The sequence below is a fragment of the Elephantulus edwardii genome, unplaced genomic scaffold (assembly GCF_000299155.1).
Source record: "Elephantulus edwardii isolate Elephantulus edwardi_28Jun2011 unplaced genomic scaffold, EleEdw1.0 scaffold00002, whole genome shotgun sequence".
Lineage (NCBI taxonomy): Eukaryota > Metazoa > Chordata > Mammalia > Macroscelidea > Macroscelididae > Elephantulus > Elephantulus edwardii.
In genome coordinates, this window is record NW_006399752.1 from 43,846,613 (window position 1) to 43,869,376 (window position 22,764).

The window sequence follows — 22,764 nt, forward strand, 5'->3', positions numbered from 1 at the left end:
GGGGCCGGCGCGGCCTCAGCATGGACGTGACGGTGTCGGAGCTCATGGAGCTCTTCCTGCAGAGCCCGCTGGTGACCTGGGTGAGTGCCCGGGCTCCTCACCCCTTTGTCGGTGCACCGGCTCCTCTCCAGCCGGCCGGGGCGCCGGGAGACTCAACCCTTGGGACGCGGGGACGCAGCAAGTGGGATCCGCCCGAGCCCGGAGGCGTCTCCAACTCTCGAGTCCGCCACGCTGCGCGCCGGGCTGGGGCCGAGCGGCTACACCTGTTCCCGCCGGGGCAAGGGGCCGCCGGTCACCTCCCTGCGCCCCCAGGGCTGGACCTCTCCGGAAAGTGCCTCCACTTCCCAGATGTGACCCGGCGTGTCTTCCGAGCCCCAGAGGCCGGCTGCGACCCGTGGGAATCGGGGGGCGCCGGTGGGAACGCCCACAGACTTGGGTGGGCGCCGTGCTTTGCGGGGAGAGACGTGAGAAATATACTGAAAAGTCTTCTTTTTTTTCCGCGCTGGGACGCTGGAGGAAAGTGGCGAGGAAGTTTGCCTCCCGCTGGCTCGCGGCTGTTGCCTGGTGCGGGGAGGGAGGAGGCCCGGGAAGGGGCAGTTAGTGCCTGGGGAGGGTGGGTGGGCGTGGGTCACCCCCTGCACCCCGGCTTGGCCCACCTTCGGGTCCCGACAGCTTTGGGCCGGTTTCCCGCGTGGCGCTGACTTTTTTCCTGTGCTCTCCGCACCTCCCTTCCTGCAGGTGAAAACTTTTGGCCCCTTCGGAAGCGACAACCAGGACAACCTGACCATGTACATGGATTTGGTGGACGGCATCTTTTTGAACCAAATCATGTTGCAAATGTAAGTGATCGCCTTCTTGAAATCGAGGACGTTTAAGGTGGAAAGGTTGTAGTGGGAGAAATTCTTTGCAGCTGGGGGGCTCTCTGGTATTTTTGATTCTTCTGGTGCCCTTTCGCGTTTGGAGAACCCAAGGACCGCGCGGGCTTGGAGTTTGGGTGAAGGAGAGCAGCAATTGAGTTTGGGTGAAGGAGAGCAGCAATTAGGTGACTGTCGTCCACGTGGCATAGACAGGGCCGTTGACTTCAAACTCAGGTTCGCATGGTGCTTTGGGGATGAAATGCAAAAAAAAGCCTTCTTTCTTTGGGGCGCCACCACACTGTAACAGCGTGTCAGGTGACAGGAAGTGCGGGGTGGGTCCTGAGCGTCCTTGGTGACGGTTAAGTTTCAAACTAGGTGAGAACACCTGTGTTTTTGAGCGTTTTTCATCTTTGTCCCCTTGCCCAGGGCTAAGCACCTCACCTGAGCATGAAGTGGCTTTGTTTGGAGAAGACTAGGGGCGCAGTTTCCCCCTCACCCCCCTGTTTGTTTTGAAGCAGGTGGTTTAAGCAGAGTTTGGGTAAACGTTCCACTTGCTGGTATGCACATCTGACCACATCCTTTCCTGTTGCTGAATTCTGCAGTGCATATCTGCCTGTCTTTCTGTCTGCCTGACAGCCTATCCCTGTGTAGGTGTCTGGCTCCTAAGACTGCTGTTCTGTTTTTAACTCAGAAACTGCAGGGAACATATTGGCACGGATTGTGTTATGATTCACAGCCCGGGAAAGCAGAGGAAAACCTCCAGTGTTCTCTGCGCCCAGCCCTAGCACGCACCTACGAGGCTGTTCAGATGATAAACCTATTAGCTAATGAGAATCCGCCTGGGCTGGGGCTTCTGGAGGATGGGTGGTTTGCTTTGGCACAGCCAGAGAGGGTTTGAAATCTACTCTGCCTCAAAATGCCTGTCAAAAAAAAAAAGAGGCGCAAACTTCCAAGAACATTGCTGCTTTTGTCTTGCAGAGTCCTTTGGTGTTGTGCGCTCTGGGAGAGAGACTTCAGTTGATTTAGTTAAAAAGCAAAACCAGAAAACAGCCCTCTCACAGGCTTTCCTGCTTGGTCAGCTTTGGCAGTTCTTCTGGGAGGACACGGTGATGAAAATGGCTTTTCATGGGGTTGCCTGATTTGTCTCCCGCAGCCCTGCCCTCGCCGTGTCCTGCGAGATCTCGAATATTCTTGGATTCACTTGGTGCCACGGCCAGAGAAACTTCAACCTGTCTTTCCCCAAACCCACGCCGTTTAATTAAAAAAACCAGCAGCGCACCCAGGCTTTTTCACTCTGCTTTTCCACCAGGGCTGCGGCGAGAACAAAGCCTGGGGACTCGCTCTCTTTCTTTCCCTGACCTTTGGAATTCCTCAAGCGTTTACCACTTGCTTGTAAATCAGGGGAGCCTGTCCCAGTGGGTCCCTGTGAAATGCCAGCTCATCACAGACTCACATTTGTCAGGAGGTGAGGGGCTAAATTCATGTAAAGTCTTCCTCACCTCACCTCATCTTCCCATGTTAGAAATTGGAAATTCCTTTTTCCCTTCCACTGTGATAAGCTTAGGTAATCAGTCTGGAAAGTGGGAACTGGCTGGCTGTAGGAGTTAGGGAGCTGATCCTGGGCACCCCCTGGCTGGGAATGGGTGGCTCTCAAAGACAAAGAGACAGAATGGTGATGAGCCTGGTGCCACCAGGAGCATAGGACTCACTGATTGGGTGACCAGAGATCCCAGGCTCTGGGTGAGGGAGTAAGAACAAGTTTAACCTCTCTGGAGGTGGGTGAGAGAGGCTTGGCCAGGCGGCATGGGAACTTCTAGGAGTGGTAGAGGTGTCCTTTATCTTGACTGAGGCATGACACATTCCACCACACTCTTCAAGCCGTAATGGAAGACGTATGCGTTTCCTGCTTGCAAAAAAAAAAAAGAACCCTAAATTGCCGAAATTTTTTTAAATCGAAAGAACCCTGGCTCCATTGTTGGGCAGCCTGGGTCGCCTTCATTCTAGCTCTGTGATGCTGGGCGTGTTAACAGGAAGGCCTCAATTTCCTCATCTGTCAAGTGGGAAGTAAAAGCTGGTTGTGAAAATTAAATGAAATGATATGTTTGCGTTTAGCTGGAGGGGGATTTAATAAGAGGCCTAGGTGGCACGCTGGCTGAAGCGCTCAGCTGCTGACAGAAAGCTCAGTGGTTGCAGCCCACCAGCTCTTTGATAGCAGAAAGCTGGGGCTGTCTGCTTCTGTAATGATCACAGCCTTGTTGTGAACCCTCGAGGGCAGGGGTCGTCCGAGTTGGAATTGAGGGAGCTGTTTAGCAGCTGTTAATATCAGGTATGTGTACCCTCTACAGTTCATTTTCCAGCCGGCTCCCTCCTGCAGGTTCCTAGTGCCCCAGCTGACTGTCCACAGGAGGGGTGAGGTGGGGGGGGCAAGCTCTGCACCCCAAGTCCTGCCTCTGTTTTCACTTCTGCAAAATGGTGACACCCCACTAACTAAGTTAGCAGGCTGTAGTAAGACTCCTGGCATCCCCATGCTGGCAGGACCGAGGACATGCAGAGAGCAGAGCACTTACTGCTAACCGTTCTAGGAGCGCAGACCTGAGGCCTGTTACCTAACACTGCACAGCCACATGGAGCTGGCTGCCTCACGTGACTGCACCTGGCCATTGTCTCCGGCAACTGAAGAAGGCTGCAGCGGTCCCCGGGCCCTGGCCTCCCGGTGACATCAGCACTGGGAAGCAGGAAAGCCCGAGGGCTCAGCTTTCAGGTGAGGGAGGCCCAGGGTGAAGAGGATTCCCGAATGAGTGTGGTGGACACGCCTGGGCATTCGGCTGGTCACGTCATGTGTAAAGGCAGCCTCTCCCAGAGTCCAGGGGTCTCCAGGGGAAGCTGGGGGCTCTGGTTGAGTGGGAAAGATTCTCCACTGTGTCCTAGGAAAGTCATTTAAGGGTCTTGATGCTGGCACCGTGTAGACACATTCAAATTCTTATTGACAGCTTTCTGCTGCTGGTACCCTGGGTTCTCCCAGCCTCAGTTTACCAATCTGTATTACGGGAATGAGAATTCAGGGTTTGGAGGATGAATGAACTCAGATTATACATTATCAAGATGGCCAACAAAGGCTAATCATTATTATCTGTCCTTGGTGCTGTGGGCTAAGCTTTGTGAAGAGTGAATCCTGGACCTCTTGAGTGTGTGTGTGTGTGTGTGTGTGTGTGTGTGTGTGTGTATACACACACCAGCATACACTACCTTTTTCAGAGTAGACCCCTTTTGAGAGAGAGTGTGTGTGTGTATACCAGCATGTTGTTAAGTGCTGTCGGGTTGTAGACTCGGAGACCCTATGAACTGAAGATCTGGAAACTTGTATAATTTTCATCATTTCTCCGAGTTCATAGGATTTCTGGAGGCAAGCTATTTTGGAAGTGGATGCCACTCCTGCTTCCAAGCTTGCTTTTTTAATCAGGAAGCTCCACCAAACACTGTCCACCATGGGTAACCATGATCACATTTGACACATCAATGTCACAGTGTTCAGCTTCACAGCAACCACAAGTTACCTCTGTACAGCAAATGGTCAGACCGGTGCTATACCACTTAGAAGAATGTTTGACCAAAACAATTAAAACCAGGCCTGAGGGCTACAGATTAAAATCACCCACCTTTGACTTGGTAGCATCGCTTTTTGTCCACTAGGCCAGCTGAGCTCTCTCTATGATGTTGTTGTACATTATCTTTTTCAGAGTAGACCCCCTCTGGTTCTTCACCTTTTGTTTAGTGCCTTTGGGAAGTCAGGACTGGCTGGGACCCTCGGAACCAAATACCAAACCCAGCAGCCCACTGTGATTGAGTTGAGTCTGACTTGTAGCGACCCTTCGTCACACTTCTGAGGTTGGACTGGATAGCTTTGCAGGAGGAAACTGCCCGTCATGCTCCCTTGATCCAACTGCTGACCTTCCCGCTCAACACATAACTCACTTAGCACTGGGCCTCCTTGTGCCCCCAGGAGCCATGGGGCGAATTCAGTGCTGCTGGCTTTGTTTACCTTCTGGTGCGAGCTACAGAATTCAGGATATCTTACTTATTAAGAGCCAAGCATCTTCAGAGCAATGAGAAGAGTTTGTGTTTCTAAGAAAAACCATTTGAAGGTGTTTTTTTTTCCCCTTTCTGAGTGCTTGAAGTTGTCAGGTTGGTTCTGACTGACAGTGACCTGATGTCAGTAGAGTGGGCCCTTGCCTGGTCCTGCCCCATCCACGTGGTTCTGCTGTGTTTGGGCCCATGGTTGCATCTGCTGTCTTTCCATCTCACTAAGGGCCTTCCTCTCTTCTGCTGACTCTCTTTATGAACATGAGGTCCTTCTCCAGGGCTTGGTCCCTTCTGGGACATCAAACTATGGGAGACGAGGTTTCCCTGGAAGAGTTAGAGTCCCAGTTTGCAGATCAGTGGAGGCCGGAGAGCTCGTACTTGTTGGTTAAGTGTGTTGCAGCAAAGAAAGACATTGGAGTAAAAAAAGTTTTTCCTTGTAAACTCGTAAACATTTCCTCTTTTGGTGGCAAACTATTACTGTCTTAATTCAAAGCCCTCTGTGCAGAAAATACAGGGAAAAGTTGTGTTCTGGGAGGAGAAGAGGAACATACCGATAAGTAAAATAAAATTCACCTCGCACCCCATCAAAGGAGCAGTGGATTGAACACCGGGCTGCTAACTGAAAGGTTGGTGGTTCTAACCTGCAAGCTGCTTTGCAGGAAGTTGAGACAGTCAGATCCTGTAAAGATTCCCAGCCTCAGAGCCCTGTGGGTCTGTTGTGCTCTGTCCTGAAGGTCAGCATTCTGTGGAGGCAGCAATGTTAATATTCTAGGACCTTCCAGATGTTGCCTCTCGTGTACCTGATATAAATATGCTAGTGCTACCAGTTTCGGGGGCTTTCTTAAAGAAATTTGCATCAGTTTGTTCTCCATGTGTTCACGCTTTTTGTTCTGTGTCCCCTGGTCCAGCTCCCCTGCCTGTCCTTGCCCTCTCTGTCATATTTGCTTCTGGGGAAATGGTGACCGTTTGGTGGCTTCCAGCTGATTGTATGGGGGACACGTTACCCGTGAGTGATCTGTGTACTGGACAGTGTGTTATTTGGCTAAAGAGGTGGTGGTGGTGTTTTGTATTGTTGAGTTGGAACCAACCCATAGCGGAACCTCCCGGGAGTTTTCACAGGCAGTAAATTGCACGGGAGGAGATTACCCACTCTTCTACCACGGAACAACTGGAGGATTCGAACCCTGTGCTTTTGGGATTGCAGTGCAGCTTCTTACCACTGGGCCACCAGAGCTCACTAAGGAGATGGCAACGTCCTGATTTCACAATCTGGCCCTCACCTGTCTGAGCTAGCGGTCTGTTTAGAGTCTTCGGATGTGGAACTTGGAAAGTGTGCCCAGCTGCCTGTTGCTTGCCTTTTCATCTCTGTCCTGCTGCTGAGTGACAGGACACACACACAGAAACACACACACACACACACACACACACACACACTTTTGTGTCATGGGGCCCTGGTATAAAGAAGGTCCTTCCGGAGAAATAGCCTGATAATGTCCTTTTCCTGGGATAGAGAATCTTGGACAGGCCACCCAACCAAATCCACGACCATTGCTTCCGACACATGGCTGTCCCTGGAACCAAGTAGCACTGCCCTTAGACTTCTCACACGGGCAGACTGCCTCTTCTTTCTGCCAGAGTGGCTGGGGGCTTTGAACCCCCAGCCTTTTTGGTTAGCTGTCTGATCCTTAATCCACTATGCACAGAGCTCCTTAAAGTGTGAACCTGGAGCAGTCCGTCCCTGTCCCCTGCAAACCGCCACAGAGGTGGTGATACGTGCATGCGCTGTCTACGCACCACCTACCAGCTTGCTGATTCTTTTGTTTTGATTTCTTGGTAATAACCACTATTTACCCTGTGAGTTTCCTTGAGGGGACTGCGACTGACTGGGACTAATTAGTCAAGTTAATGCTACAGCAACTGTCAAGGTTCTCTGAGAGTGTGGTTTCAATTAGGGATTCCCTCCTCCCCAGAACAAGAACGAGATCTGGTGGCACATCGCATTTTGTGTTGTGCTGTTAACTGTAAGGTCGCCTGTTTGAATCTGCCGTTTACTCTGAGAGAAAGACGTGCCGTCATCTTCTATAGAGATTCGTAGTCTCAGAAACCCAGTGGAGGTGTCTGTGAGTCAGAGTCCACTCCCTGGCTGTGGGATTAAAGGGGGGATAGTCTGAGGCTTCCCTGACCGTTAGCTGATGGAAACCCAGGTCACTGGATGTGGAAGGACACCTGGGCTTTCCCTCTCTGCACAGATCCCGTCAGATGTCAGCAGAACCTAGGGAGGCAGTAAGAAGGAGCATGCTCTCCGAGTTCTGCTATTTTAGGAACAGGTCTGTCACTTTATGAAATTGCTTCTCGTCTCTTAATGCGTCTGTAGTAGAGGCCGGGGAATTGCATCTTTAGGATAATTGATTCTGTAATGCCAGGTTTCAATTCTCTGGGGTTTAAATTCTGAGTGCTTCTCTCCTCCAGGACTCTCCTCTCAGAAATGAGCAGCTCCAGGGGGGACATGCACTGTGGAGACGGCCTGGCCCTGTGGACGGCTTGCCCCTGTGGACAGCCCGGCCCTGTGGACGGCCTGACTGTGGGGACAGCCTGACGGGTGGGCCCAGTGGATGGCCTGGCCTTGTGGATGGCTTGATGGGACACCTTTCCTGGGTGGGGATCATAAGAAAGGTAGTGAAATGACAACTGGAGTACTGCCTCTGGTCACCCTCGAGGATCACGTGACTATGAGGGGACACCTGATGCCTGAATAAAGTCCACAGCTGACCATTATGCAAAGGGGTTGGCCTTATATATAACAAGGCGAGGGCTTGAAGTGTAAATCTCAAATATTTACTTAAGGGTTGAATTTTAAACAACCTGCAGGTCCAAAAGTGGCTCTTCCAGTGACATTTGAAATGACTTCTTATTTGTCGCCTTTCTGATAATTGGCTTTGAATACACCCAGTGGCATAACTCTCGCAGCCCTGGTGCCATTTGGGGAAGGAGGGCAGACCCTGCCTGTCACCCACCAACCCCCAGCTGGCTTCTGTCCCATCACAGGCATGATGACAAGCCCCTGTTTGAATTCTCCAGCCCTCGGGGTGTCTTGGGACAGTCATTTGGGGAGCAGGCTTTGTTATGGAAAGCAGCAAGCTAACTTAACCCTCCCCTGTCTGCCTTCTGCAGATGGAAAGTGATTTTTTGACACTTGGAGTTTGGACAAATGCCCTGCATGTAGTTGAGACGGAGGATAAATCGCTGGATTTCGGTTCTGCTTTTCGTCTCCCCCAGACCTGCCTTTTGCTGAAGGTTGCAAAAGGAGTGACAGGTTGGGGATTTCCCGCTAGAACGGCTTTGTCTCTAACCGTGTACTGTGATGTCGATTCGGACTCAGGGCGTCTCTGTGTGTGTCAGGGCAGCCTTGGGCTCCATTGGGTTTTTAACGGCTGATTTTTTTCAGAAGTCAGTCACCAGGCCTTTCCTCCCAGATGCTTCTGTGTAAACTCGAACCCCTGACCTTGTGGTGAGCAGCAAGTGTGTTAACTGTCTCTCTCACCTGGAAACTCCTTTCTTCTCCTTTCTCTTGGTAGCACACAGTGTCATTGCACGCCACACGTTGTCACAGTTCAGTTATGTTAGTGTTTTGGGATAGAGTTATGTCCCTGAAATACTGAATGCCACAGACAGGACCAGCCCAAGTCCCTTCTTGGGGGAGAAGACAGGATCCATGGTAGATATATTGATCACTAATTGATTGGCTTAACAAAGCCAGGAAACAACCCGCCTTTTTCTTTTTCTGTCATTCTTGATGCATGAGAAAGAATGGACTGGTCTGGAGAAAGTGCAGCCAGGGTGCTCCGTAGAGGTGAGGACAGAGGGACCTCCCTTCACATACTTTGGACATATTGTCATGAAGGACTAGTCCCTGGAAGACTGACGTCATGTTTGGAAGAGTCAGGGGTCAGTCACTGCAAGCAATGGATTTGAGCACAGCTGAGATTGTGAGGATGGCGGGGGTTGGGCAGGGCTTTGTTTTGTTGTTTGTTGGTGGGTTGCTATGAGTTGGAATTACCTGGGTCGCATCCAGCCACCACCATCCCCCCCACCCCCATTCTCAAATAAAAGCCCTGGAGGTGCAGTGGGCAAGTTGCTTGGTTGCAAACTGAAAGATTGGGTGCTTGAATTTGTAAGGTGCTCCAAAGAAGAAAAATAAAACAATCTATCTGGTGGCTTAGTGGTAAGGAGTTGCACTGCTAACACAAAGGTATACAGTTCAAATCCACCAGCTTCTCCTTGGGAGAAAGATGGGCTCTCTCCTCCTGTGGCTCTGATAATTTACTGAAGGGTCAGCTGAGGGTCTTTTCCAACTCAACAGTGCACAACAACTACAACTTTTGTAAAGATTATCAAAACTCCTTCCCACTGTGTCATCGACTGCTCATAGCTGCTTTTCCGTGGGGTTTCTGAGCCTGTGCATTACCTGGGAAGAGATTAACCATCTTCTTCCCACAGAGATGCTGGTGGATTAGAACTGTGCAGCATTAGGACTAGCAGGTCAGTGCCCTGTGGACTGTGCCACCAGAGCGCCTTCCTAAACATCGTCCTCATGGTTCTGTGCTGTAGAGTCAGACCCCCAGCTCACAGCTGACCCTCCAGGGAGAGTTCAGAGGCTGGAAATTGCAGGAGAGGAGCTTGCCCGTCTCTTTCCCTCGGAGCAGCTGGAGGATTCGAACTGTGTGCCTTTGAGTTTGGCAGTGTGGCTCCTTACCCTCTAGGCCACTAGAGCTACCTTCCTGATGATTACAGCCTTGGGACCCTGTGCTGTGGGGCATGTTCTGCTCTGCCCTAAAGGGTCACTGTGAGTCAGTATCTATCTACTTGATGTTGGTGGGGTTTGGGTTTTTGGGCCCATGTTGCTATTTCACATATGTCGGTTGGCTCCATTTGGACTCCTTTTAATCTAGAATTATGTATTTCGTGAGGTTAACGACTTTTAGACTAATTAACCTTTTTGTGTCTAAGCTTACACATGGTGGTTGCTGAGTGGAAATAGAAATAACATTCATTAAGGGTCTGTGGTGAGCTAGGGGCTGTGATTTGTTTTCTCCTTGGAAACCAGAGCAGCTTAACCACGTTCATCATATGGAGGCAGGAAAGGAGCCCTGGTGGTGGAGTGGATTAAGAATGTGTCTCTTAATCAGAAGGTCGGTGGTTTGAGCCCACCAGCTGCTCTTCAGGGGAAAGATGAGGTGTTCAGCGTCTGTGAAGATATGCAGTCTAGGGACATTTGTACTCTTCCTTACAGTGTCTCTGTTAGAGTGAACTCGGTGCCGAGGAGGATGGGTCGGGGCAGGCAGGTGACAGAGCCACGGCTTGTGAGAGGCAGAGCCTGGAGTCGAGCTGAACTGTCATGGCCTGACAGTAACTGGACGTGGTGCTGGCCGGGAGGGGAAGTGAGGAGGTGTCATTTCTGACACTCACTGTGTTTCTTCCCGTAGCGACCCCAGGCCGACAAACCAGCGCATCAACAAGCACGTCAACAACGACGTGAACCTGCGCATCCAGAACCTGACCATCCTGGTGCGGAACATCAAGACCTACTACCAGGTAAGCGAATGCGCTCTGGTGACGCAGCGGTGAAGCGCTTGTCTGCCACCCTAAGGTGGGCAGCTCAGACCCACCAGCTGGTCCTCAGAAGAAGGGTGTGGCACGCGACCTGCCGCAGCCTCGGAAAACCCAGGGGGCAGTTTCTCCTCCCTGCAGTGTCGCTGGGGGTCAGGATCGACTCATCCGCCGTGGGTCACGGGGTTTACCAGGTTAGGGCTCTTGTATGCGTGTCTGGCGATGTAATCACCAGACCGGTTTCCTGCAGGAAGCCGAGAGGAAACGGTGACCGAGTGTAGGTGTTTGCACGCTGACATGTGGTGTGTTTTCCTTGAACTTTTATTATTTGGCACGGGGGAATGGTTGGACGGGTGTTGGAGCTGCGTCACATGTGGGCAGGCGTTCTGGCAGCCGAGTCCGCCGTCTGTGCTTCGGGTCACAGGACCCCAGAGGGCCTGGTTCATGGCTTCGGCTGCACACATGGTGGAACAGAGGCCTGGCTGGCCTGCCTCCCCTCAGTCCTGCGGTTCCAATACAGCAGTAACTGAAAGCGACAGCACCCTGGTGGCAAGTGAGCCTCCAGCCTGCAGACCTGGGGTGACCATGTGGAGAGCCTACTTTTTGGGTACTCACTGTGCCTGGATGGACTATGCCTGGTGGGCCAGGCCCGTGGCCGTGTCCCAGCCTCAGGGAGACTGGTTGAGAATCTTTGATGATCTTTGGGTATTTCTGTGACCAGTGTTGATAGGAGGTGTCTTGACCCATGTGCCCTGGGCCTGCTGTTTTCCTGAGGGGCCAAGGATCTGGCCCCCGACTTGGAGGCTCTATCACAGCAGAGGGATTCTACATGTTCTGCATTGTCGCCAGGACTGGTTGTGGGTGGTTGTGATCCATCGGCTGATGTTTGGAAGCAGATTGCCAGGTGTTTCTTCCTTGTCTCTTTCATTCTGGCAGAACCACCAGAATCTCCCTGGCTTCTTTGCAGTACACAGGCCTCCGCTGATGGACGGGAAGGGTGGTGGCCTCAGCACGTCCTCTTGTGAGCGCCACGTGGAGCGGGAGTTGGGCTGAAGTACTGCTGGGGGTCCGGCCGTGGAGGGAGCTGTCTGGTGACTCTGCAGAGGGCACTTAGCCCATATCCCCCTGGATCAGGCTCTGGGCAGACGCCGGTGTGGACTGAAGTGGCCCCTGTCTGCAGGTGCCCTTCCTGGACTCGTGGTCACAAGGTGCATTCAGTTCTGTGGGCGAGGGGTTCGATCAATAGACTGATGTTTCAGAGGGAAGCGCTCGCTCACCTGGTGTGTGTGGGAGGAGTTAGGAGGGCTTCTCAGAGGAGGTGGTACCCAAGCCGAGTTCTCGGTGAGAGGACAGATAAATCTCCAAGCCTGGAGGGTCATGGGAAGGATGGAAAGGGCAAGAGTGGTCAGGGGGAGCAGGGATGTGGGGCCGAGACAGAACCCCGCCCCCAGCTCCATCCAGATCAGCATTTTCAGTTACTGAAATAACAGGCCTGGTGACCACACTTCAGAAGAGTCAAAACCAAAGAACTCCCGTGAAACCTGCCCACCAGTGTTCGTCTTTGCACTTTGCATGGTCTCCAAACAGTAGACATGTCCATTACCAAGTGAATGGATAAACTCAGAGTGGTGTAGCCATGTAACAGAGTACTAGACAGCCCCAAAGAGCCGTGCAAGGAGCTCTGGTGGCTTAGAAGTAAGGAGTTGTGCTGCCAGCATGAAGGCAGACAGTTCGAATCCACCATCTGCTCTATGGGAGAAAGATGGGCGATCTCCCGTGTGATTTACTGCGTCTGAAAACCTGCTGGAGGGCCAGCTATCAGCGGATTCCGACTCCATAGTGCATAACGACAACAAAGGGCGGGCAGTCCTGGAGCACCCCACAGCTTGAATGAACCTGAAAACAGCACACTGGGCAGAATCAGCCCTTTACAAAAGGGAAAGTACGATGTGTCCTCCGTGATGCACAATAAGCCAACGTAGGACCCAAGGATTGTGGGGTCACAGAATGAGGAAGGGGGCAGAGGGCTTTGGGGTTGTTTGGGGGCAATGCTGCTGTTGTTAGGTGCTGTTGCGTCAACCATGACTCAAAGCAACCATAAGAACAACAGGTCAGAACCTAGCCCTATCCGGTCCATTGTCACCGTCTGTGTTCATGTTGGTAGAATGTTTTGGAAAGGGGTGTCAAGTTTGCTTGCACAAGATGAGAACTGTAATCTGGGTCCTCGTCCTATTAATGTGGACTCTCTAGTATTGGCCACTGTTTTGGCGTGTGTATTTTCTATTACTCACACCAAAATTAAAACTCAGAAAGGATGTGGACAGGAGAGTTGACAGAACAAAACAAAACAAAAATAAGGTGCAAGGTGGGTTTTGTGAGGCTGGCCAGAGCCAGGGTGACCACTCAGCCAGTATGTCCACCCTGCATGTTGCTGGTAGGTGGTCACATGTCGGATTAGAGTGATAAAGGCCTCAGGAGGAGGGCATGTGCTCCCTGAGGGGCAGTTAGTTCCTAGGGTGCCTCTGATTGGGGGATCACAGTGAGGGGCTCAACCACACCGTTGAGCTGTGAACTTGCTGTCCTCTATTCTTGCTGGTCCTGGCAGGACCCACACCATTGGTGACCAGCAGGAAGGAAAGAGGGACCCGGCGTGAGCTCAAGGTCCAGAGAGACATCAGGAAGGGAAGAGGGACCCTGTGTGGATCTTCCACGTGGCACCGTCTCAGGGGAGGCCTGTGGTGCTGGAGACAGGCCTGTGTTACCACATATACAAGAGAAACACAGATTTATGTGTGTTTACCCACTAATCTGTAGTAGGCAGTTCACGTGGGTCTGTAAGAAGCACTAGTAAGCGTGCTCGCCCTGCTAACTTGATTCTCTATCCCTATTGTTAGGTGCCATCGAGTCGAGTCCAACTCATAGTGACCCCATGAACATTAGTACTGAACTCTGTCCTGTGCCACCCTTATCATCTCTGACATACTTGAGCCCATTGCAATGGTCAGTGTGTCATTTGAAGGTGGTCTTCTCTTGCGCTGACCTGCCACCCTTCAAGCATGATGTCCTCTTCCAAGAAATAGCCTCTCTCAGCATCATGCTCAAAGTCTGTGAGACAAAGCTTTGTCATCTCTGCCTCCTCCAAGGAGCATTGTGGCTGCACTTTCTTTAAGATGTACTTGTTTGTTCTGCAGTCCATGGGATGTTCAGTGCTCTTCTCCAACACCACAGCTCAAAGGCATCGAGTCTTTGTCTGTCTGTTGTTCTTATGCATTGTCCAGCTCTTTGATGTGAATCAGGTAATTGAGAGACCATGCCTGTTAGGAATGGTGACTTTGAAAAGCGGCTCTGATTCTATAGGAAGGTTGGGAGAGAGACTCCGGAGGAAGCCCTAGAAGAAGAACCTTTGATACAGTAGAAAAAGGTGAAATCATTAGTAAGTAAGTAAGCACAGATCAGCCTGTGCTTACCTTGTGGATCGGATAATCCAGCCCTGACTGGAAGCCTGAGCCTGGGGTAGTGGTCATTCTGAGATCACTGGCCAAGGGCCTCAGTGTGGAGAAAGGAGGCAGAGATGTGGGGCTGACACACGTTCATTGTACCCCGTCTTCTGTTGGAAGCCTTCCCTTTGGATTTCTATGAAAACAAAGTTTTCCTCCTCTTTGCAAACAGCTTGAAAAGTAAACAAGTGAAGGAAGAAAGAACCGCCCACCAAAATCCCACCACCCAAAGACAATCCCCTCAAGTCATTTTATGTTTCCTCTCAGCCCTTGAATGAATGCTTTTTGTTTTGCTTGATGGTGGTCACACCATGTGTGTGTGTATATGTATATGTATACAATTGCATTTCCTGCCTTTCACCCCACTCCCACCTGATCCTGTGTCACAAACATAATTGGTTGTTATTATAAATGGGTATTCAAGCCCATTCTCCAAAAGGATGCCTGCCCAGCTCCCCCGGCCCCTTTGAAAGGAGCCCTGTGGCTTGGGAGGAAAACAGGGAGCTAAGTGGCGTTCCCACACTAGCTGGCATCCGTCTCAAAGTCCTGACTCCACGGCACCTAACAATGTCTTTTGGAAAAGGGAAGTGCTGGAAAGTGAACTTGGGAAAATTGAGGAGTGTGTGCTGCACCCCGGTTAGCACTGCACCCCTCCTTGTCTCTCCCTGCCCTCTTCTCTCTCTCGTTGCCAGGAAGTCAGAACTGACTCCTAGCTGACTCTCCATTGGGTTTCTGAGGCTGTAAAGTGCACAGATGGGGAGGTTGCCCATCTCTCTCTCTCGGAGCCACTGGTGGATTTGAATCTCCAGAGAGGCTGAGCTTTGGCCCTGTGGACTTCGCCCCTCGAGCCCCATCCCCGCCCGAGAGGTGCCCAGAAGGCCGTGATGCGCCGACTGGGGTGGAGGTGGAGGTCGAGTGAGGTTAGGATGCGCGGGGCAGTTTATCTGTCCTCTTGGCAGAGTGCAAAGAGAGCTCATCAGCTTCGTGCATCTCAGGCCAGGGCGGAAGCAGGGATCCTCTCATGAACATTTTATTTCTTCAGTGATTGTATATCCGTTTTATTACTATACACAGTCACTGGTTTATTAATGGACCGCATTTTTAATTTTATTTTTTTTTGTGCATTATACCGTCAAATCAGATCTAACTGATACAGGAAGAGATTGTCCCTCCTTCTCCAGCAGACCATCTGGTGGATTCGAACCAGGCACATCTGGGATTGCAGTGTAGCTTCTTGCGACTAGGCCATCAGAGCTCCCTAATGGACCACATTTTTATCCGTGGCCCTCGGGCCTGTCTTTCATTGCTTTTGTTCAGAAATTCCTCTAGCTCGTATAGCCCTGGTGTCCAAGTTGTCATACAGTGGTCACTTGTGGTTGCTTTGAGGCTGAACACTGTGACACTGATGTATCAGATGCATTAATGGCTGGCTACCCAATGCGAACAGAGAGTGGGGTGGAGCTCCCCGATTAAAACAAGCTTGGAAGGAGGAGTGGCATCCACTTCCGTAATAGCTTGCCTCCAGAAACCCTATGAACCTGGAGAGAGGATGAAAGGCACCCAAGCATCGAGGACTCTCCTTCATAGGGTCGCTATGAGTCGCCTGCGATTTGACGGCACTTAACAACAACAAACTTTATTTTATATTGGTTTGCATACCCTATGTGTGTCTTTAAGGTGCATTTGCAGGTAAGTAGGAACCAGTGTGTTTTTTAGCCTTAACATCGTGTATCGAGAGAGAGCTCTGAGGTTGTTGTCTGCAGGGAGTAGGGCTGCCAGGTCAAAGGCTGTTCGAATCCACCAGCAGCTCTGAGGGAGAAAGATGGGCATTCTCCTCCTGTGTGATTTAACGCCCCTGGAAAACCCGCGAGAGAGTCACCTGTCAGCTGGTCTTGATTCTCACAGCAATGAGAATGCAGCCGGGTAAGCTAGAAATTTCTTATTTTTATTTACTTAATTTAGTGCAACATCAAGGAGCCGTGGTGGTGCCGTGGTTAAATGTCACAAGTTGAATTGAGTGTCCCCCAGATATGTAGGTGATGACATCATATAGCAGCTATTGTCATGATCCCTTAGAATCTGGTCTACCACACAGCTGTGTGAGGATTAAGGGTGGAATGCAGTGCTCCTAATGCCTTTTCAGCCCTAATCAGATGTAAGGGGGTGCCCCTAGAGCATGGGGCATTCTGACTGAATAACTCTTCATTATTACTGAATAACTCTTATCCTGGCAGAGATTATCCTAGTAGCGCTCTGGTGGCCTGGTGGGTAACAACTTGCACTGCTAACCCAACGGTGTGCAGTTCAAACCCACCAGCCGCTCTGCGGGAGGCACAGAGCACAGATGCACAGGAGATGCACCATCTCCTCCCTTGCGTGTTAACAGCCTCTGAAAACCTGCTTGAGGGTCAGCTTTGAACTTGAAGTTCTACTTGAAAGTGCACAACAAGAAAGTTGAGATAAAAAAGAAGGAAAGCAGAGACCCTCAGCAGCACCAGTGAATAATTACCGGGAGCAGAGTGCATCTCTTTGGACCTGGGGCCCTCAGAGCAGGAGTTTGTCTGCCACTTAGGACTCCAGGAAGTCTAGAGCCCATTGTTGTTGTTGTTGTTATGTGCCATCAAGTCATTTGGGACTCATAGCGACCCTATGTACAACAGCACTAAACCCTGCTCTGTCCTGTGCCAGTCGCATTGCCTCTGACACTCCCATCCCGATTATCCCAGTCACTGAATCAATCCACCTCATAGAGGGTCTTCCCCCCCTCCACCCTACCAAGCATGATGTCCCTCTCCAAGGACCTGTCTCTCCTTACAACATGTCCAAAGTATGTCAGGCGAAGCCCCAGAATTCTTGCCTCCAAGGAGTATTCTGGTTTAACCCTCTTCAGGATGAATCTGTTTGTTTTCTTGGCGGTCTGTGGTACATTCAACACTCTTCTCCAGCACCACAGCTCAAAGGCATCAATTCTCCTTCTATCCTCCCTAGTCATTGTCCAACTCTCTGATGCATAACAAGTGATTGCAAAGACCATGGCCTGTATCAGATGCACCTTAGTCTCCAGAGAGACACTATTGCTCTTGAGTACTTTAGAGAGGTCCCTAACAGCACTTTCCCATCACAATACGCTTTTTGATTTCCTGGCTGCTGGTGCCAAGAGTGTTGACCGTGGAGCCGAGCAAACTGAAGCTGTGAATAATCTCAATCTCTTCACCATCCATCCTGATGCTACCGATTGTTCCAGTGGTGAGAATCTTTGTCTTCTTGACATTGAGCCTCAGTCCATACTAAAGGCTGCAGTCCTTGACCCTCTGCAGCAAGTGCATGAGGTCCTGCTCAGTTTTGGCAAGCAGGGTTGTGTCATCTGCGTAACGCAGATTGTTAATAGATCTTCCACCAATCCTGACGCCACACTTCTCCTCATAGAGCCCAGCCTCTCGGATAATCTGCTCTGCAGACTTTGAAATACTGGTCTTCATTTTGATCAGAATTTGGGATGTGTGTTCCTTTTGCTGCGCCTGCATTCTAAACCATAGTTGTTTCAGGTCATCTATCTGTGGACAGGAAGGGCCCGCATTTGGGATGTGTGTTCTTGTTAGTAGGAAGTACAGAGACTAATACAGTGGACGCCCACGGTGCTGCAGATTACTGAAATGTGTGTGTTCTTGGTTGTGCGGTGTGATCCCTCTGGCGTTTCCTTTTCTGGCATCTGTATGATTATGCTCCTTCTCCCAATAGATAATATTTAAACCTTTTACAAGATAAAATCCCCTGAGGACTTTGGGAGAAAGATAGGCATCTTCTCCCACTTGCTTTACAGCTTCTGAAAACCCCATATATATTGGTTCTATGGCAATAAAGCAAGTGAGACTTGGGGCTTTTTTTGAGTAAGAAAGGCCTGCTTTGAGCATTGTACTCTTTTAAGGACTATGGAATCAAGTTGACAACAGCACTGGAAAGTATTATCAACTAATGGTGTGAAGTTGGTGAGAGTTCTTTGTCATCATGCTCTGAAAGTCTACTTGGAGAGACATATGTACGCTTGCTGAGCCCACTTTTGTCCCAAATCGAAAGTAGATCTTATCAAATCCTTTCTGAGTACTGGAGACCCCAGCTGTGTTGGAGGACTTTGCTCCAAAGGATATTCAGTGGCTGAAATCTCTGGGATCACCAGGCCTTTCTTCCTAGGTACTTCAGGGTGGATTTGAACATTCACCTCTTCAGTCAGTGGCAGAGTTTTGACCTCACTACCACCTAGAGTGCTTTGGCTTCTGATCTGCCAAGTGAACAGGTGAGCCCTTCTTGTCCACAGATAGATGACCTGAAACAGTTACAGTGGAGGATTAAAGGGCACCCCGGGAAAATCTTGTTCCAAGAGATCTTTGAGCTTGAATCTTCTCACTTTAGGCTCTTCACTTCCTTAGAAGGCCGAAACGAAGTGATCTTACTCTGAAATGAAACCACAGAATAAATATACCTGAAGGTTGTCTTATTTGGAGTATTCTTCTTTCTTTTTCCTTTATTGCTTTGAAAAATGAAAAAGACAAAACCACTTAGGTCTTCATTGTCCAAAATAAACATGTGAATGTTTTCCATCTTGCTTCAGACTTTTTTAAAAACAAGAAGTCAGTTATTTTTTTCCCTGATAAGAAGTTTCCAGAATGTCTAAGGCCAGTTGTCCTTCTCATCCTGCCTGCAGATAATGACTGCCGTTGACTTGGTGGGTTTCCAGGTTACATTGTTGTGCGTTTTCCAAGTGTGTGCATAACACACGCGCACAGACACATGCTGTAGCTGCTTGATGCCAGCTAGTTGGCTGTGACTGATAAGGACCTTATGTTGCACATAAGGACCTTCTGTACAACAGTGGGACCCCCCCTTGACCTTCACCACCCTCACTGTTGCTGTGTTTGAGCCCATTGTCACAGCCCCTGGAGCCATATCGTTGCTGTGTGTGACCTTTAAAAACAACTTCCCTAAATGGTAGCACACCATCTGTAACTTTCCCCCCATAACCTTGTTTCTGAGATCTCTCCCTCTCTCTAGTCTGCCTTTGGCAGTGGTATTTAGATAAGCAGGGGCTGACTTGCAAAATTAAAATTTTATTTAGAAATGTGCACACTCATTTTTTTTTTAAATGAAAGACTTTGGTCTAAAGAAAGAATAGAAGGAAATGCACGTTTGACGTGGTAGCCGGGAACCACCTAGTCAGCGCTCCCAGCTCTGCGTCATGTCTGCGAACTCGTTCTTTTTCTTTAGCTGATTTCTGTCACAGACCATTTGCTTTGCCAGGTGGTGACAGCGTTCAGAAGGGGCTTAGAGTCTGTTCAGGGCCTGTCTGTGGGTACAGGTGGACTTTGTTTTATGAATAATTCATTGGACTGAATTTGCAAGAGAGAAATTAACTCGTCCTGCTTTTTGACTTTTGAGAAGGATGTGGGGGGAAAAGGCTGGGAGGTGGGTATTCTTCATTTAGTCGCTTCGGTCCCTGTTTTTCAGATGCTTGAAGTACTGTTTCTCTTGGTTGTAAAAGTATGCTTGAATGGCGTGGTGGAAAATGTCAAGCTGGTTGGATTTGCTCATTCTTGCACCTGCTAATGAGAACCACTGTTGGTGTCCTGGGTGTGTGTGTACGTGTGTATGTGCATGTTTGCATGTGTACTGGTGTCACACATTGCCAAGTGTGGATCAATCAGTCAGACCATTTCTAACTTGTGGACTGCAGTTTTCTACGTCCTTAAATATTTTTTTTCTTAAAATGATCTGGTTCTGCATGACATCTTGTCACATGCTTACAGAACTGTTGATATATTTTAAATTTTAAAAAATTATATTATTTTTGTTTGTACCGTCAAATCGGATCTGACTGGTGTATGAGATTGCCCCTCCTTCTCCAGCAGATCATCTGGTGGATTCAAACCATGTACCTCTGGGATTATAGTGCAGCTTCCTGCCACTAGGCCACCAGAGCTCCCTTGATGTATTTTTTTAAATTCATTCATTGTTGCATATTTCCCTCCCTCTCCTTCTCTCCCCCCACCTCCAGGTCATTTTGCAATGTACCTCTTGTTCCATATTGTTCTCATACAAATAAAGCCTCATCACACATTCCTTTTAAACAGTTCTTTCCCTCATCTGTTCCAACGCAGTGTTTGTTATCTGTCCACCGTTGATAATTTCTTAGAATTAGGAGCAGGACCACCATGGAACATAGGGGGCTCATAAATCTCTCAGTGAAGACTTTGATTTCCTTGGGATGAACTCTAGGGTGGAATTCTGGGTCAGAGGCCATGACTGCTTTCAGGCCTTTTCCTCTTTGTAGTCAAAGTTGCCATGCTTACAGACTTCTTGTTTTTCTTTGGTGAATTGCTCACCCTGCCCTTTGCCCTTGGTGGGTGTAGTTAAATTGTAGGGTCTGTATCCTCTTTCTATTGGGCGGCTGACTAGGAGGTTGGCAGTTCGAAATCACCAACTGCTCCTTTGAAGAAAGATGAGTTTTCTCTTTCTGTTAAGATTTACAGTGTCAGGAACATCATGAGGTTTTGCCATTGGCCAGGATGCACTTGACTGTGGTGAGTTTAGTGGTTTAGTTATAGTAGTAGTAGTGGTGGTGGTGGTGTAGTAGTAGTAGTAGTAGTAGTAGTAGTAGTAGTAGTAGTAGTAGTAGTAGTAGTAGTAGCTGTTGTTATTGTTTTTTGTCCATTTGCTGTACAGAGGTAACTGGTGGTTACTGTGATGCTAAACACTGTGACACTGATGTGTCAGATGTGATAATGGTTACCCATGGTGGACAGTGTTTGGTGTAGCTCCCCGATTAAAACAAGCTTGGAAGCAGGAGTGGCATCCACTCGGAAGTAGTTTGCCTCCAGAAACCCTATGAACTAAGAGAAATGATGAGTTGCCTACGATTCGACCACACTCAACAACAACCACAAACATTATTACTATTACTATTATTTTCCCCCCACTTTGGAAGATTTTATTTTATACCTATTATACCCCACAGTTGTTGCTATCTGTTCACCAGCAACTTGACAGCAACACCCTGATGGGAGTAAGCACGATGGAGATATACCACTCCAGGAGAGGATCTGAGAGTCAATCCAGCTCAAAGACAAAGATTCTCACCATTGGGCCAATTGGCAGCATCAGGATGGATGGTGAAGACATTGAGATTGTACACAGCTTTAGTTTGCTTGGCTCCACAGTCAACACTCTTGGCACCAGCAGCCAGGAAATTAGAAGACATATTGCCATGGGAAAGTCTGCTGTTAGGGACCTCTCCAGGGTACTGAAGAGCAGTGGTGTCCCTCTGGAGACTAAGGTGCATCTGATACAGGCCATGGTCTTTGCAATCACTTGTTATGCGTTAGAGAGTTGGACAGTGACTAAGGAGGATAGAAGGAGAATTGATGCCTTTGAGCTGTGGTGCCAGAGAAGAGTATTGAGAGTACCATGGACTGCTAGGAAACATACAGATTCATCCTGGAAAGGGTTAAACCGGATGGCTTCTTGGAGGCAAAGATTCTGAGGCTTCATCTAACATACTTTGGACATGTTGTAAGGAGGGACCGGTCCTTGGAGAAGGACATCATGCTTGAGAGGGTGGAGGGACAGCGCAGGAGGGGAAGGCCCACTATGAGGTGGATTGATTCAGTGACTGGGATAATCGAGATGGGAGTGTCAGAGACAGTGCAATTGGCACAGGACAGAGCAGAGGTTAGGGCTGTTGTACATAGTGTCGCAAGCGACTCGACGGTGCATAACAACAACAAGAAGCACTGCACTTATATACGAACATGTAAACAGGAAGACTGGATAGGTTGGGCTTACAGATGTGGCACATGTGGATTGGTTAGGAGAACCTCAGCCTCATGCGGACCACTCCCAGCTCAACAGACACAGCAGCCTTCTTCCCAGGTGGTGAGCTTTCTTTCCTGAGCCGGTACAGCCAAACACAAGGGAGCTTTCTCTACCCTGCATCAGAGGCCTTTGGGAGGCTTGCACTTACCTGGAGCTTAGGGGATCTGTCCTGGTCAGAGGCCCTCCCTTCCTCCCCAACATTCTGCAAACACACAGTATGCCATTTGAAACAGGTGTTATTCCTTAATAAGACAAAGCAAACATAAAAGTATTTACCTTATTATAAATAAGATACACTACCACTTATTATTTTCAGACATTATTGGACGTTTAATATCATAGTTTGACAACGTGTTCATCAAACAGTAAGCAGGCAGCTACAGCTTTAACAGACAACAGAGTAGACGCTGGCTGTCCTCAGCAGTTTATTAGGGACCAGTTTTACAAACCCCACTTTCTCAGTGGTGGCTGTGGAGCTGCGGGGTATTGCCCCTTCTCCAGGCGGCACGGCGCGAACCGTCAATGGTGTGTAGGAACATGTGGCTCTTGCAGATGCCACAAGTCAGACGTCACCCTCCACATCTCCTCGGGTTTATGGTCTGGCTTCGTGAAACCCTGGGTGTTGCGGTTTCTTCTGACTGCTTTGTGGAATGGACCAGTGAGGATGACCTCAGAGAACTCGTGGATAGAATCTTCACCCACCTGGAAAGAATTCAGGACCCTCAGGGCCCCACAGTGACGGCCAGGATGCTCCTCAGCTATGGACGAAGGCAGGCTTTGCACAGGCTGGTTAACACCGCGGTGGACAGGCTTGCTGTAGCTTGCTCCCTTAGGGACTGGGGGAGCTCAAATCCTATAGA

General features: G+C 49.6%; 1 protein-coding gene across 1 annotated transcript in view; it reads left to right on the forward strand.

Annotated features, from left to right (window-relative positions):
* Positions 1 to 20: 20 nt before the first annotated feature.
* CCDC88C (coiled-coil domain containing 88C) overlaps positions 21 to 22,764 on the forward strand; it is a 180,324-nt gene continuing 157,580 nt past the window's right edge. Inside the window, exons 1-3 of the mRNA XM_006879117.1 lie at positions 21 to 80; positions 739 to 839; positions 10,421 to 10,529. Coding sequence (XP_006879179.1) covers positions 21 to 80; positions 739 to 839; positions 10,421 to 10,529 — 270 coding nt within the window. The remainder of the gene's footprint in view (positions 81 to 738; positions 840 to 10,420; positions 10,530 to 22,764) is intronic.